Source organism: Salvia hispanica, chromosome 2 (genome assembly GCF_023119035.1).
Source record: "Salvia hispanica cultivar TCC Black 2014 chromosome 2, UniMelb_Shisp_WGS_1.0, whole genome shotgun sequence".
Taxonomy (NCBI): domain Eukaryota; kingdom Viridiplantae; phylum Streptophyta; class Magnoliopsida; order Lamiales; family Lamiaceae; genus Salvia; species Salvia hispanica.
In genome coordinates this window covers 32,932,457-32,949,450 of record NC_062966.1, presented here as the reverse complement: position 1 = coordinate 32,949,450, position 16,994 = coordinate 32,932,457, and the positions used below count along the sequence as shown (strand labels likewise).

Below are 16,994 nucleotides of genomic sequence, written 5' to 3'. Positions count from 1 at the left end.
TTCAATTTAAGATTAGGTTTTTATTCAGATTTGAGGTTAATTGAGTTTGAATTTTATTGAGCTAAAAATTTCAATCTAAATATCCGATTGTTCGTGTTTCGAACGATAAATGTTCAATTGTTCGAGTTTTGAATAAAACCTAATGATGAAAATCAGCCTTTATAATTTTTATACCTTTATAATGGAGAAATGGATGCAAACAAGTTGAACCAATCATAGCAATCAATTATTTATTCATTTTTTTCTTATCCCATTCATAAATGTGTACTCTTACAGATATTATCCAATAATATCTCTTCATTTTTATCTTGCCTGCGTGCTATTATATAATGATAGTAAATACAATAAGAAAGGAATTATTTTAATTGCGTCAAAAATAGCAATTAGGATCGAATTCATAAGAAAGCGATTTGGATGGTAAAATCATAAAAATAGACTAAAATAGGAACAATAGGTACTCCTAACTTGATTCAAAATTCCACCGCATTCTTAAATTTAATTCTGTGCAGTTAAGGAAATTGTACGACTTAGATAAGAGGATACAAAAAAGAGTTACAGAGAAAATATCTGCATGAATTTAATCAATGATATACTCCATATATCCATCAGCCTTTACAGTGGTACATGTGGGATCTCAACCTTATCACAGCATACAAAAAGAATTACTAGTAGTACATAAAAAATATATCAATCTGCTAAAAGAATTACTATATACCCAAATTTCACCAAATATACCTGCATTTTTCCGGTCACAAAAATGAAAAATCTAATCTTTCCAGCTTGCAATCTTGATTGATGGCTGAAAACATTGTGCCCCCTCACACGGATGAATGCTCGGGCCTCACGCAGAGCGCGTTGATCAGCACGTGCCCGAGCATGAGGTCCACGAAGTACTGGTGGCCGATCTGTCCATCACGCCACCTGGCCTTCAACGGGGCGCGCCCATAGTGCACCCCGTCGTTGCACCGATTGTCAAAGTGCCACGGGTAGGTCATGTCGAAATCGTCGATGACCCGATCGAGCAAGCCATAATGCCTCAGCTTGTCCACCACCACCCCATTGAACACCTCCATCTTGTGAGGGTTAAACGCCATCGACCTAGCGTAGCCTCCTGTGGCTACGGTGGTCCGGTATATGACCTCCGGGGGATCCAGCCCCCTCTGCCTCACCCCCTCCATCACCCCCTTCCAAAACTTGGCCGCGTAGTCTGCGCCCTTGATGAAGTTCCGGATGGTGGACCAGTATATCCCGTCGTGCAAACCCGAGTTCATGATTACAGTGTCGGGCACGACACTTTGAGAGAAGTATCCCTTCAACGTCTCCCGGTAGTCCTCGTTGATCAACGAGTTCAAACCTTGGTAGTTCCCAGTGTGGTTCCAATGCCCGTTGAAGATGCTCGTGAACCGCACTGTCTGAGACGCGTTTCTCGGATTCGTGATGTTCATGTCGAACAGCCTCGGAACGGTGGGAATGTCGGTCACATCCAAGATAAAATGCAGGATGTTACGGATGGTGTCACAGTGGTTGGAGTCGCCCCACCAGAAGATCCAGCGGCCGCTCAAGCACTTCCACGCCTCCCGGCTCCTGTAGAGCTTGAACGAGCATTGGGCCGAGTACACCCACCCGTTGCTCTCCAGCACGCCTAATGGACCACTACACCACGGCCTCTGGCAGGGGAAGCTCGGGCTTTGGCACCTATACCTACCATCATAGCTAATCGCGCATTTTTCGTTCTTAGCATGCCTTGTCCAACGACCAGACCAGACATCCCTCGTGTAGTCACTCCACCTGCAATGCCTGATCTTGGGCAAACGCACCACAGACCTAACGAACGTGATTGGAACCAAGCGAAGAACCTTATCCAACACAAACTTAGAAGGCGAAAACTTGAGACCCTCGTAGTGCCTATACAACAAAATGATGGTCAGATTGTAGTCACCAGCAAAATCAGGGTGAACTTGGAGCGAAAACGAGTATGTCCCGTTGCCCATGTCCTTAACCGGGGGCCTAGACTTCCACTTCTCGCTCGAAAGATCGGTCTCAAAGTAATCGCCCCCCAAACAACGAGGCTCCCCTGCCTCATCAACAGCTTGGAACACAAACTCATGGATTTCACCAGCCACCAACTCCACATTCTCACTTCCATCCAATCCAGCAACCCTAACATCCACAGTTTTCGAATCCTTACACGCCTCAGCACCCGGTGCCAGCCAGTTTGCAATGATACGAGACGAGTAATTCGCCTCCAGCTCAGCCGAAATCCAAGACAGAACCCTAGGGCTTGGAGAAGTGTCCATCTCTGTCCTAGTCTTGCTAGAATCAGCTGAAACATTAGGGCTCAAATTCGAAAACGTAATCGAAATGGACACATTGAGAGTTCGATTTCCAACCAAATCAATCGGATCAACACTTGGATGAGTTTCTGCCAAAATCTGGTTGGTGAGGTTCAAATCAATCTGGTCATGATTTTCCAATTTGGGCTGAAACTTAATGGAACGATTCCTAAAGCTGAAATCTTTAAAGGGTATAGTAGCTTCTGCGGCAGTGTCGAGCTTCACCACAACAAAATCACTCTGGAAAGTGCTCATGCTCACACCATCAATCCCCCACACAATCAAGATTCCAAGAAACACACACATCACCAAAATCTTGAACCATGAATGAACTATGGGGTTTGCCCCCAGAAACCACGCAGATTTCTCCCTCATCTGAACAAAAAAACACATAATAACACCAAGAAAATCAATTTGAGACAAAAATTCCTAAAATAGCATTGTTTTGACTAAAGAAGTAGCAGAAAAGCAACTTGCCCAACAAAATATAAGTGCTCTGGTGTGTTTTCTTGTAAAAATAAAACAAAGTTATCGTTCAAGACTCACCCTTTCTTCTTTTATTTTATTTTCTTCAATATTGGAAAAGCCAATAGCTGGAATTTCCTTCAGTTTTGCTTTCCTCAATGTAGCCGAAAATCCCTCCTCTGTCTCTGTGTGTCTCTGTTGCTGTCGCTCAAGAATAATGGTGCAGTGATTAAAGTAGTGGAGAGTTTGTTGCTGGAGTTGAAATTGAAAAATCAAAGAAAAAAAGAAAGGCGGAAATGGAGCCGGAGTTGGATTATTATATGATGGCCATAATCAATTCTTGCAAATGGCTCGTTTTTACCATTTTGCCCTTCTCGTTTCCGCCGTCCACCGACGGACAGTTGGCGTTTAACTGTGTTGGAACGCGGTCCTTTTTGTCTTTTCCTGCTCTCGCCGTCTGCATGGTTCTACCGGCCTTCGTTTGCCACGTGGGCAGCTGCTTTTCCATCGATTTTTCATTAATTTTAAAATTCTAAGCTTGCATTTTTTTAATTCAACAAAAATACATTTTTGAATTCTTTGTATTTTAAATGATTGATTATTATACGATATGTCATGAACATGAAAACAAAACAAGAATGATTGAGAGAGACGTGCTGATCAATTAGTCGCATTTTTAGAAAATCATTATATTTTTATATCATATGTTAGTGTGATCCCACATTCCCACTTATATTCTTTTATCCTCTATTTTATTAATTATAATTTCCTTTGAGTCAACCTGTAGCAGTTCGTTTAAACGTTGATTATAACCTTTAAACTTTATGAAAATTTCATTTGTGGAAAAAATGTAATGGAATTCAAAGTATTAAACAAGTAAAGCTTATGAATAAAATCAAATGATATAGTAAGTCAAAAGTAGTTGCACTCTTTTTGCACTAATGAATGGGGTGCGTTACACCTACCGCACAATTATTACAAGTCAAGTACATAATGGAGTAACTATTGCTAGTAGGAATACATTCTTATTTGATTATTTAATTAAATTTTACCTCTTCTTGATATTGGAGTTGTGCTCTATTGGAATCTAGACCTTATTATTTACGGGTAAGGTCACATCACTTTTGTGTTGTCGGAATCATATTTAATTACTAACGGTAATTACATTGGAAGGTGATTGATAATGGCTTTCTCCTCATTTCTAGGCGTTTGTTTGTTAAAAATGTGTTATGTAAATTTTCGATTATTATGACTTTATAGATTCAAATTCAATAGAGTAACGTACGTCAATTATTAGTGCAAAATAAAGAATATCAGTTATACGAAATTAAATTTAACATACTACTATAATATTTTTGCAGTAATTCAGATATTGCAGCTTTATGGTTTTAGTACAAGTGTACAACATCTAGTAACTTAGTTTGGGTATACTCGTCCTAGATTTATAACAAAAAAATTTACCAAAACCCTTAAAAGATTATTATAAGATATTATAGTAGTAGTAATTGAATTGAATGTCGGCATTGAATAAAACGACAGAGATCATGTGACGGAACGACACTGCACGTTGCAGGTGCGCTTCAATTATTTGGCTGTGCATTGTTGGCAGTATAATAGGGGCACATATTCCTCCTAGACGTGGCCAAAATCATACTTTATAAAATTGTTAAAATCATACGTAGATCTAAATAAATTGTTTTCAAATTTCATAAATTTTTTTAGAGTAGTGATAAACGTACGTATACGTACGTACATAACCGAACTTTTTTAAACATTTTACATTGAAAATCATTTTATAAACATTAATTGATTTAAAATAAATTTCGTACTAATCATTTTGCAACACTTCAAGAAAGATTTAAAATTTATACTTAAATATTTGTATATTTAATAAAATATATATTTTCTACTAAATATTGTATATTAATTCAAATCATAGTCGAAATCATGCTACGATTCGACATAAAATTTCTATATCACTTCTTTGTTATTGCTACATATATTACAATAAATAACAAAATTAATTTTTAATTAAATTCACTTAAATCTAAATTTTTTTAAAATATTATGTACATGTACAATTATGTACGTTTATCTTTTCCCAAATGGTTATATTAAGTACATCCGTACTACTAATTGATTAAGTACATCACAATTTTGACATTTTCTCAAATTCACATCTTACATAATAATCATCTAGAAATCAATCACCGTAATATAAAACAATATGAGTATTAAATTATCCAGAAGTTAACTAAATAATTTAAATGATAAATTTATCAAAACTTTTAATATGTTGCGATAATTAATTATGATTTAATTAGCTACTTTTAAAAATTATGAGATTAGTCCGAAGTAAACCAAAAGTTATAATTTAAATGATAATTTTTCGTTTTATAAAATAAACTCAACTTTTGGTATATTCCACTAGTTGATCAAAGGCTTCAATTCACTTAGAGGATGAGTGCGTGAGTGTGAACCTTTAAAACAAGTCCAAATTTTATATTGAAAATCCAAGAGTTTTCTTTTAAATTTCCCAAGAATGAAGCCTTTAGTCGGATCAAAATTGACGAATCAGTCATGCAAATTGTATTGATGCACCCAATCAACAAACACCTAACACAAATCCTGCTCACGTTCATAGGCAACTACCATATATTCTGTTACATCACCCTCACATATACACGCATCGCCTACTCCCAAAACGTCATAACAAATAATTTGTATAATATTTCAAGTAATTCAAGATAATCCAATTCATAAACATAAAACCTATCTCTAATACAAAGTAACGCATCACATGGAGGTCAAAAAACATGCCTAGTTCGAAGGTGACATGCTAGCTCCACGGGTCATCCCATCCTTTTGGGCCATCTCTCTTGATGAACTCGATTATGGCTTGGACAGCTTCCTGGGCTCTGTTGGAGAGCGAGTGGTTTCCATACTCGATTTCAGCCTTCTCTGCGCCCCCCATTGCTGCACACAGCCTAAAGAGATAGTACGTTGCACAAGTTAATCTAAGAGGTTATATTGTTAGGCCGTAGCTGAGAGAGTTTCGTATTCTTGCCTGTCAACCAGAGCTTTCTTGTCCACGTATTCAGGTACGTATTCGTCTCCCATGGAAAACATGACCTACAAGAAAGTAAAATCTAAGCAAAGTAAACAGAGAGTTTCTAGACGAAGATATCCACAGCATATTGGATAGACGAGCATGGATGTGAGACTCAAACCAACGTAAATGATTTTAACTACGAGGACCAAAATGAATTTCAGCTTTAGAACTTCGGAGTGTAGCTTAAACCATGCATCAAGTTTGAATGAGACCCTACCAGAGTAGGTGTGTTGGACATGTGGCCAAGTTTCTGCTTCAACTGGTCTTCATTAAAGTCGGAGCTGAACATGTCATCATCTCCGTTGTATGCACAGAGAGAATGAAATCTACATATCACACACAAATTTTAAGATCACTATTCTCTATCCGTGTGTTAAAACACAAACACACACAGTAAGGCTACTCACCTGTAGGCAGTAATGGGAGAATCTGGATTGGCTTCCCTTGGCATCAATTCTGATCCCCGGCCTTCATTTATCATCGTTGAAGCTAAATCAATCATGGAGGCAGTTTCCGGGAGAGTGGCTCTGTATTCACGGTCACTGACTGGAGCCTGAACATTGGATAGAAAAGATGAATCAAAACATATAAAATCTGGAGCAACTAAATTCAAAACTAAAGTGTCGATAAATTTCAAACAGTGTCGTGTGATAGAAAAATTACTTGTAAAATGGCTGCACGAACTGCTCTTGAACATGCTGCATTAGTTCGCAAGTAATATACAATATCCTAGAAAATATAAAAGTAAACAAGCCTTAGCCATATTCCACGCCTTCGACCATGGGGCTATCTTTCATTCGATAAAACTGCATCGAGAATCAGATGACTATTCACTATAACAGAATTAGCTAATTACCTGGCATCCGGTACTGTGTCCTAGTAGCACCACACCTTCAGAATCTTCCTTATTTATTAGATAACTAATCAATTGATCAAGCTCTGCGGCATCCTTCAGAGAAATGCAACCATAAAAGTTTTTAGCACATGCAGATAAACATTCAATAGTTGCAAGTGTTGAGCACACAGGAAATCCTCTCCAAAAATAAGCAGCACATAAAAGAACAAAATGACAGTAACAAACAAGGGAAAATGGGATTCAAGATTCACTACATTGGCACCATGGAACATGATTTCAAAAGAGAATAAATTTACTTGTTTCAAGCTCGAGACGCCATAACCACTGTATGACGAAGAAAATAGAAATTGAACCAGCGACCAGCGCTCTTTCTCCAACGCAATTGCCAAAGGCTCCAAATATCTATAAAATTGACAATCATCTATATTAGGATATTTTAACAGAAATTGAACATGTGACCAGCAGTCTTTCTGAAACACAATTGCCAAAGGCTCCAAATATCAAGAATATTGACAACAATCCATATTAGGATGAAATAAATAGATGTCCATAGATTGTAAGCCATAAAATGGCTGTTAGTTCATACACAGATGACTTTAGGCATTTGATAAAGAGAAATAATAATTTGACAGGAATTCATGCATGAATGAGATAACGAGAGGAAGAACATAGAAAGAACATGCAAACCCCAAATCAGTAAAACAGGGGTAAGGGAAAAATAATAATAATAAATTCAGCATAGATTAACATACTCGGTAGCTAAAAACCCATCGGTCAGCCCACCAATAAAAATGACTTGCTGCTTGTAATCACCTGTTTTGAAAGCAACCTGTACCAAGAGAAAGAAAGAAAAAATAGGCGATATGAGTAGAAAGGGGTCTTAAAAGATCAATGTGAAATATGAGCACAAGGAACAAATTTGATAGTGCTCACCAGTTTATTCTAGCTACCTCTATATGCAGTCATCACAAAAGAAATAAAGTAACTAAATCATAAAGTTTTTAAGTATATTTCCTGTTGATAGAAAGAGTGTAACAGAACTTGCCCAAGAAATCCAGATGCATCATAAAAAACATAGAAACGTAGCATATTTCTTTGAATTCCACAATTTGAGCATCTTGTCTATTGCTTCTAACAAATGACACTGTAAGAACAACAAAGGCACACTAAAAATCTATCAAGAATGACTAGTTGAAACTTAAAAATAGAACAATATCTGCTATCTATGTACCAAGACGTGGCTAATTACTCAAAAGTTGGGTTAAGAACTAATGAGCTATTCACCAAAAATGTGTCTGTTCTAATATTACCAATCAATCTAAACATCTCCAAGACAAAAACAGTGCACGAAGTTCAATGTATTTACATTACCACTTCCCAATTCACTAAATTTCAATGAGAACATTTCGCCCGAATATCACTCCAAGAGCTCATTCTTCACATCACCACTCAATCCTCAGCACAAAATCTAAGAACACAGATCGTTGTGAATCAACAGACTATTGCACAATTCCATCATTTATCTTCCTGATTTTTTATCATTTCTCCAATAAAAACTAACAGAAAATCAATAAGTATTTATCAGCACTCCACACCTCAACTCAAAGATCTTGTATCGCTGGCGCTGCTAAAACCCTCAAACCCTTACAAATGTAAAGCAGTTCCATTTCAGAACCTTGATCTCTAATTCACTACTTCGACTGCGACATTCTCCAAATTTTACAACTAACAAATCAACAGCAGAAATCACTTATTGAACAAAACCCTAAAAAACTCAGCTCAATTAACCAGCCCAACTACATAAACTAGCTTAATCAAAACCAAGGAAAGAGGAGAAGAAAAAAACACACATCTTGCCTTTTAATTTCACAACTTCTGGATAGTTTTCAATTTCCTATACCTGAATTGATTTCGTGCCATACTTGAACATCGCCCCGCGAAATTGACGTTTCTTATTGATGGGTCCATCTCCGCCTCCAGCGCCGTAGCCAGCGGCGGCTGGGGTTTTGTTGGGAACCTTGGCGGAGGCGGAGGAGCGGCTGCGGACAATGCCAGAAAACCACGAAGTGCCAGACGACGCCGGCTGCGGCGGCGCAGAGATCGAAGATGGCGTCGAGAGATTCATAGAATTAGAATTCTCCATTGAAATTCATAGAATCCATCTTCACTGCACACACTTTTACTTTTACTCTTTAAATTTCCCCTTTTTGAATTATTTGCTTTTAATATTTGTATAGTATTTAATTTTGATCACTTTCATCTGGCCATGTTTATAATCGACTGAAGAGGTTAGAGTGTCCACAGTGAGAGGGCCGTGGCCCTTAGCCCGGAGTTGGCTAAGGCGCAGCCCCCCACTACCGAGCCGCAGGGTGGACGAGGCTCAGGGGGGTGGACGAGAGAGAGCCGAGCTCTCGGCCAGGCCGAGGCTCTTGGGCGCGCGACTCGGCCCGCCACTGCAGGGGCCGAGGCCCTTGGCCTCCGATTTTCATTTTTATTTTTTTGTATTTTTCAAAAATTTTTATATATTCGTCATTTCTCCTCCATTTTTTTTACCCCAAACCAAACTCCACTCTTTCGAATTGATTTTAATTTAGTTTCAAAACATGGATTCCGACAATGAAAATTTTCGTTGTATAATTTTTCCTTTTATAATATTACACCGAAAATTTTGTTTATTTTAATTATTTACTATGTATTTTAATTATCATATGCAAATAATATTTATCATAGCTAAAATTAAAATGTAACAAAAAAATATTAATATTAAGAAAATAATTTTAATTGGTGGTTCGAAGGGCCACCATTATGGTGGCCAAGTTTTCATAGACAAGGCCAAGTTTGTTGGGCATGCCTGCATACCCGAGAGGGCCACCACGGTATTCACTCTTAAATAGTTTTCAAAACCAATCATTGCACTTTTATAAAAAAAAATAATAATTCTGCATTAAAATGGTATTTACGGATATAAACATTAGTAGTTGTTGATGTTTATAGATCTAAATATTGAGTTACTAATATTTTTCAAAATCAGGACATTAGATTTTGTTTCAATCTTAAAAATAAATCTTTTTAAAATCAATTGTTTATAATGACAATTGATATGTTAATTAGTTAACATAGAGGGTAACTCAATCTTTTGTTAATCTTTAACATTTGTGGGGGATGGATGGTCTTCTTCACACAATTTGCTCCCTACATTTCACAATTATAATTCTATTTTATTTCGTAAAGAAAGGGAGGACTAAGCTGTTCCAAATGTATAACTCTAGGGTGAGTATTCCGATTTCAGATCAGACTTTTTGCTCAATCTAAAATGAAGAATTTCATAAAAAATAATCTAGACTAAAAAATTTTAAATCACATCAAATATAAACATATAAAATTTTGACACCAATTTCCTAAAATTCAACACCAGGGGTACCAAATTGCATTAAAATATAGTACTACATCATTTACAAATCATTCAACACTAACAAAAAAGAAATCTAAACAAATCTATAACAAAAATATAACAATACTCTTCAAGTCATTCCCCTAGAGCTTTTCAAAAAATGTAAATATATCTTCACACCATTGTTTGTTTTGTGGATCCAAAAATAACACACACATGATGCACTGATGTTTGTTTTGTGGACCCAAAAAATGTCAATACATATTCGGATCTACAGAATAAACAAATACTCCTACGAATGATTCCATTTCTTCTATACTCAGACAATCAAGGCTGCACACTTATCATGTGATTCAGTTTTTCTCCTTTACACCATTTCTTTATATTATCAAGTTATTTCGACAACTTCTGTGATCCGACCATATAATAGAAATTTTGTATATGTACTACAGTCAAATATAAAAGTCAATAATATTGGTTAGATATTAATTTGATTTAAGTAAAATGTAATATAATTAATTTTTATAACTTCAAAAAAATGGATAAATATGTCCCTTAGTCAAAATATTATCCTCATATTAGTCTCCACCTTTTTCAAAATTAAGATTAAACAAAATACAACTTATATACCATTCTAAGAAAGATAGACCCGTTTTTTTTAGGTGGCATGGAATACAACTTTATTTTATATGTTCAAGTAAAGGGCTAGTTCAGTTGGCTCCAGAGGTGGAGATTTGTAACAATGAGCGGGTGTTCGAATCCCACTACCACTGTGAGGAGACTGCCACCTCTCGGGCACAAGCGTGAGGCCTCTGTGGAGGTGGGTCTCCGGTGAGAGAGTGGGTTGAACTCTCCCCTCTAGTGGGCTACTGAGTACCGTAATTTAACTCCCCTTACTGATGTCAGGCTGGGGATGGAGGGCGCCTGGGGTTGGCGATATAACCTTTGTAACAAAGTAATGAATAATAAACAAGAAGAAAAGAAATAGAAATAAAATTATTTTTATTTTTAATAATATGTTATCTTATCTATGACAACCACAATAGAAAGTGAGTTATCTTAAGTGGGTATACTAGAAAATGAGTATGTTTTATACTGTTTTATTCCATAATTCAACTTTTTTTTAATGAATGAGAATAAATATTTATGTTACGTGGTTTCTCACTTGTTGATAATAATTGAATAAACAAGTCATTCTTCTATATTTTAAATTGATTGATAGACTCATGATTACTACATAAACTTTTTCAGTTGGCTAGTTGGCTTCTTGTTAAAGTAAGATACATAACTCAGATCGACGTGGACAATCTATCATATACAATGTTGATATGAAGTTATTCTTATTTTGGATGACTGATAACACTAATGTATAGTATTATATTAATTTGAACCACAAAGTGATAAATATTTTAATACTTGTACTTGTTAAATCTAAATACGAGATTTTAGTAATTGTTTATCTATAAATTTATAGAAGTAACATTGACCATACACGCTACTTTGACTTGTCCATAAGTGCAAATTTTGGGTAGCAGTGTGACTAGTATTCAAGAAGAACTAGTATTGTTATTCCATAAAATTGTGCTTCGATATTCTAAAGATGATATATTTCTTATAAATATTCCACATTAGGCTTTATTGTATGAAATATATAGCTAGCTAAAATTTATTTAATATACTAGTAATAATTTTAAAGCTATAGCAAATTCATATATTGAGTGCAAAAAATGGAAATGGATATATTTTGTTGATTCAAAATTAGTCTGTAAATGGATATATTTTGTTGAATCTAAATCAGTGTCTACTCCTAATTGACTAGTTGGGCGCCTCTCACAATTTTTTTTCTTACACACCCTGCAAATCCCAACTACCCCTTTTCGCTCTCTCTCCGCTCGATGATATCTCATCACGCATAGACTCAAACCGGAAATTCACATCACACTGCTGGCACCGGAGCTCACAAATATGCACTTTGTAAATGCGGCGGCGCTGCTGTCGATAGCGTTGAAGAACGGCGGTGGGATGTTAGGATCGGAGATAGAGTTCGGCACCGTCTGGTGGTACGTATACGCGGGAATATCTTGCATCTTGGTGATGTTCGCCGGGGTAATGTCGGGCCTCACGCTGGGCCTCATGTCGCTCGGCCTCGTCGAGCTCGAGATCCTCCAGCGCAGCGGCACCCCCGCCGAGAAGAAACAGTCTGGTTAGAAACACTATCCCTTTTTTATCTCTCCAAAATTTTGAATCTTTTTTTGGTTATTCGATGTTTTTCTTGTTTTGGATTGTGAATATGTGATGACTGATTCTGTGACTGATTTGAGCTGGTTTTGATTTTTGTTTTTTGAGGTAGTTGGAATTATAGGCTTATGATCGATTTTAGTTGTATAAATTGATGGGGGTTGAGTAAAGATGGAATTTTTGCGGTTTGATATGATTGGAGGCATTGGATTTCTTGAAATGTTGATATATTAGATAGAAGAAGTTCTAGGGTATCTTTGAAACTGGATAAAGATTGGATCTTGCTTTTGAAAGTTTTGTGATGATTCACTGTTATATTTTACTTAGCTGTTGAAAGGTTAATTTGGGATGATAATAGGATGAAGATGGGAGAAGCAAATACTGAAATCTCGATTTTCTTGACTTACACTTATTGCTTAGCCGATGTTGGAAGTGTAACTAATAGTTGGGATTGCAGCTCTAGAGTATATCTTAGCAAAGTGATTTTGAAGGATCTTTCTCTTTTTTATGAGTACCTTTTTACCCTTCAATCTGAACCTAGTCAATTTTTCATCAGCTGCGATATTTCCTGTGGTTCAGAAGCAGCATCAGCTTCTTGTGACATTGCTTTTATGTAATGCTGCTGCAATGGAGGTACGATTTCCCCTGATAATGTTGTTCTGATATGTGTTTCTCAGTCTTCAAAGAAGCCGGAAACAAGCCAAATTGCATATTCTCTGTATTGAATATATGCTTACTTTCGTTTTATTTGCAACTTGCAGGCACTTCCTCTATACCTAGATAAGATCTTCAATCAGTATGTTGCCATTATACTGTCAGTTACATTTGTCTTATTTTTCGGAGAGGTATTGATTTATACGTGTTCAGCTTTTCCTTCTTCCGACTCTCACTTTTTGGTGTTCATTCTCTGATGAGATTTTTTTTTATTATGTTGTCAGGTCATCCCTCAAGCAATATGCACTAGATATGGTCTCGCCGTGGGTGCTAACTGTGTGTGGCTTGTTCGTTTTCTGATGATCGTTTGCTACCCGATTGCTTACCCAATCGGCAAGGTAATTATCAACTGCCAATGTGTTTTTAGATATTCCTGGCTTTCAATGCTGAAGTTTGATCTTAAATCGATTGAAACTCGTGATTTGGTCATTCAATGAATTCAGGTTCTGGATTGGGTTCTAGGACACAATGATGCACTGTTTAGACGGGCTCAGCTGAAAGCTCTCGTTTCTATTCACAGCCAGGAGGTAAACCACTTGCAAGTTGCTCAACTCATTGATCACGACCGAATTAAGCTGTTCTCTTTTGTTTTCAGGCCGGAAAAGGCGGTGAATTAACGCATGATGAGACAACAATCATTAGTGGAGCGCTAGATTTGACAGAGAAGGTATGGTGTTGGCGGAGATCCATAGGACCACTGTTAACTGTTTCGATGTAGAGTAATCTCAATTTTAATCTTATGAAAGCATCTTTATCTAATCTAGTTTTACTGTTTCTCGACCAGACTGCCGAGGAGGCGATGACGCCAATTGAGTCAACATTTTCGCTGGATGTTAACTCGAAGCTTGACTGGTAAGAATTCCTTGCCTGATAGAAAAGATTTCTTTACATTGCTCAGATAGGAACAGCGTTTTTCAAGCTTCGTTAGTAAAGCATATATGATACATCGATATATGCCTTTCAAAATGTCTGAGTTTTCATTCAGTCTACATAAGTTTGTTTATTTATTCGAGAAAAACATCGTATAACTTGATTTGTCCTCTCAGGGAAGCAATTGGTAAGGTTCTGGCTCGTGGTCATAGCCGTGTCCCTGTGTATTCTGGAAATCCAAGGAACATTATCGGACTTTTACTGGTAAGATTCCGAAAATGGACTTCACTATATCATTATCCTTAATGCTCGACTCTCACACGAATAGCGATATTAGGTAAAAAGCCTTCTCACCGTGAGAGCAGAAACAGAGACCCCTGTCAGTGCTGTATCAATTCGAAGAATTCCTCGGTATGATGTTGAACAATCGACATGCTCATTGTATAATTGACTATTACGGTTTCAGATTTCATCAGTGCCGTTGCTTTTCCAGTGTTCCTGCAGATATGCCCCTTTACGACATACTCAACGAGTTTCAAAAGGGTAGCAGCCATATGGCAGCTGTTGTGAGGCCAAAAGGAGAAAGCAAAAGACCTCCGTCGATTTTGGAGAAGTCTGAGGGGAATGAACCCACAAACGGAGATTCAGATATAACCACCCCATTGCTAACAAAGAAAGAAGATATTTCAAATACTGTTGTCGTTGACATTGACAAGGTTTCAAAGCCGGCATCCAAAGCTAACCTCGCGTATAATGAAGCAGTTCTGCAAGGGTTGGTTGCTCCGGATGAGTCTGAAGATGGTGAGGTCATCGGCATCATCACCTTAGAAGATGTTTTCGAAGAACTTCTACAGGTAGAGAGAGATTCATCGTATTTCAAAATCCATCCCTTTGTATTTGAATTCATGGATTTCTCTTTTGTGATGCAGGAGGAGATTGTCGATGAGACGGATGAGTACGTTGATGTCCATAAAAGGTAGTACTTGAAACCGGAGTATAGACACGATATGCATATGCACTTGCGTATATACGTATATTTGAATTCTGCTTTCCACATTCTTCTGCAGGATACGCGTGGCAGCAGCTGCAGCTGCTTCATCAGTAGCACGAGCCCCTTCAATCAGGAGGTTAACGGCCCAAAAAGGAGCTGTAAGTAGACTCATCGAGTAACTTAAATAAGTGTTCCGTTGCCTCGGCTAATAGATGCTCTCACAGGGACCCAAGCAAGGGCTGACCCCGAAAAAAGGAGGGGACGATGACACCACTTCCGCGAAGGTGCTGAGCAGCGTTGGTGAGCCGAAGAGATGATAAGACGCGGTAAATTTTGCAATGTGATTTTGGGCAAGAGATGAAACTCCATATCCTGTGCAGTAGTGTTAATTCTTTATATGTATGGCCCTAAATTTTGCAATGTGGAATAAGAAATCTATGTTGCCTTACCTTTATCTGTTGAGATTCTTGCATTTATGCTTATATATTACTAACTCGAGACAAGCATATATGATATGTTTTGTTTATATACATCTTGTTTAATTTAACCATCTCTCTTTCATTTTGCAAACCGATAAATGCAAAAGAATAAATACATGGGTTAGTTCGTTTAAGGTTTTAATTTTTAAAGGTTATATGGCTGTGCATGATAAATGAGAAAAAAACAAAAAAAAATTCTTTGAATATGTATCAATCTAAAAAGAAAAGAAATAAAAGAAAAAATGCTTTAAAAATGTATCAAGCAAAAAAAGATACACATTTTTCCTCCCTAAAATAACTAGAAAAGTTAAACTTTTATGAGTGTCGATTTTATTAATCACACTATATTTTACGATTGTAGCTATATATGATTTTTCCCACACGATATATCAGAAAATTCACACTATATTTATTTAATAATTTGAAAATGAGAGAAGAAAACTTGCCAATACGCTATCTCGGAGGTTCGAGAATAATTTGAAAGGGACATATAAGACTAAGAAATCATTCATGGAAAAGTCCATTAGTGAGAGAAGTGGTGATCTCGTCTCTTAATATTTTGATACTAAGTACTATTTTATACTTATTAAACAATGATAATCAAACAAATTGAACAATATAGCATTATCATCACACACATTTGAACCCCTCACCCCACTTCTCTCTATATATATTACTATAATATTATATATTGGCAGCCGCCTTCACTGTTAATTTGTTCTGATATGAACTCTAATATAGAGCAATAAACATGCATAATAATATAGAGCAACCAACACTACTATTAGTATATAATCAGCACACCGCTTGATATATTATTACAAAATTAAGCTTGTAATTTGACGTAATATATATTCCATTCTTCTACATAACAAGAATTAAATTGAGTAGTATTGCTTCTACTACTTTTTTTTTTTTTTTTTTTTCTGATTAATAATTTGCATGTATCTATAATCTATGCACGAGAGGGAGGGGGAGTGGAGAGAGAACTCTAAAAAGCTCAAACTACTTAGAGCAAGACCAAACCCTATTACACATGAATTTACACTACCACAAAAAAGAAGAAGAAAACCCTTAAAACTAGGCTACATGTTAAGAATACTTGTCCCAAGAGAGAAGCATAGTTATGCAAACTCTAACAATGTACAGCTTTCCTCTCACTTGTCTCACCATCCTCCTTAATTTCTCAAACCTCTTCGCCATCTTCACCTTCTTCTTCTTCTTTAACGCTGATTTGGAATGATGCTTCGATTAATCTCAAAAACCCTAGTTCGAGCATCCATGCAAGAACTTGTGCTAGAATTTATAGGGCTCGAACTTGAGGTTTGGATGCAGAGTTTGAGGTTACATTGTGGGGACTATGTGCCCTAAAAGTCCTTAGACATCACGTGCAACAAACCCTATCTACACTCTCAAATAAAATACTAACTTATCATTGCAATTTGTGACAACCGTGTGTGTCTAAGGACTTCATTCATGAAAGCAATCTTTTCGACTTTTCCCCCGCTTATATCGGTGTGTGTCTATGAATATAAGGCTGAGTTT

The 16,994-nt window shown here is 36.8% G+C and overlaps 3 protein-coding genes across 3 annotated transcripts; 1 reads left to right on the top strand and 2 right to left on the bottom strand.

Annotated features, from left to right (window-relative positions):
- Nucleotides 1-552: 552 nt before the first annotated feature.
- Nucleotides 553-3,116, bottom strand: LOC125207211. Its single transcript, XM_048106456.1, has 2 exons — nt 2,880-3,116; nt 553-2,708 (listed from the first exon to the last, which is right to left on the bottom strand). Exon 2 carries the CDS (start codon nt 2,706-2,708, stop codon nt 819-821), a length of 1,890 nt encoding a protein of 629 aa, XP_047962413.1. The 5' UTR covers nt 2,880-3,116; the 3' UTR covers nt 553-818.
- A 2,299-nt stretch (nt 3,117-5,415) lies between these two features.
- Nucleotides 5,416-8,966, bottom strand: LOC125203662 (UPF0613 protein PB24D3.06c). Its single transcript, XM_048102061.1, has 9 exons — nt 8,667-8,966; nt 7,519-7,595; nt 7,063-7,168; nt 6,767-6,859; nt 6,574-6,639; nt 6,318-6,463; nt 6,128-6,236; nt 5,866-5,930; nt 5,416-5,785 (listed from the first exon to the last, which is right to left on the bottom strand). Exons 1-9 carry the CDS (start codon nt 8,907-8,909, stop codon nt 5,638-5,640), a joined length of 1,053 nt encoding a protein of 350 aa, XP_047958018.1. The 5' UTR covers nt 8,910-8,966; the 3' UTR covers nt 5,416-5,637.
- A 3,001-nt stretch (nt 8,967-11,967) lies between these two features.
- LOC125207419 (DUF21 domain-containing protein At4g14240-like) lies at nt 11,968-15,500 on the top strand. The gene is made up of 13 exons (XM_048106749.1): nt 11,968-12,360; nt 12,952-13,028; nt 13,157-13,240; nt 13,334-13,447; nt 13,553-13,636; nt 13,705-13,776; nt 13,894-13,961; nt 14,156-14,243; nt 14,317-14,390; nt 14,473-14,833; nt 14,909-14,955; nt 15,047-15,128; nt 15,195-15,500. The coding sequence occupies exons 1-13, from the start codon at nt 12,123-12,125 to the stop codon at nt 15,285-15,287; spliced, it is 1,482 nt and encodes a 493-aa protein (XP_047962706.1). The 5' UTR covers nt 11,968-12,122; the 3' UTR covers nt 15,288-15,500.
- Nucleotides 15,501-16,994: the final 1,494 nt, after the last annotated feature.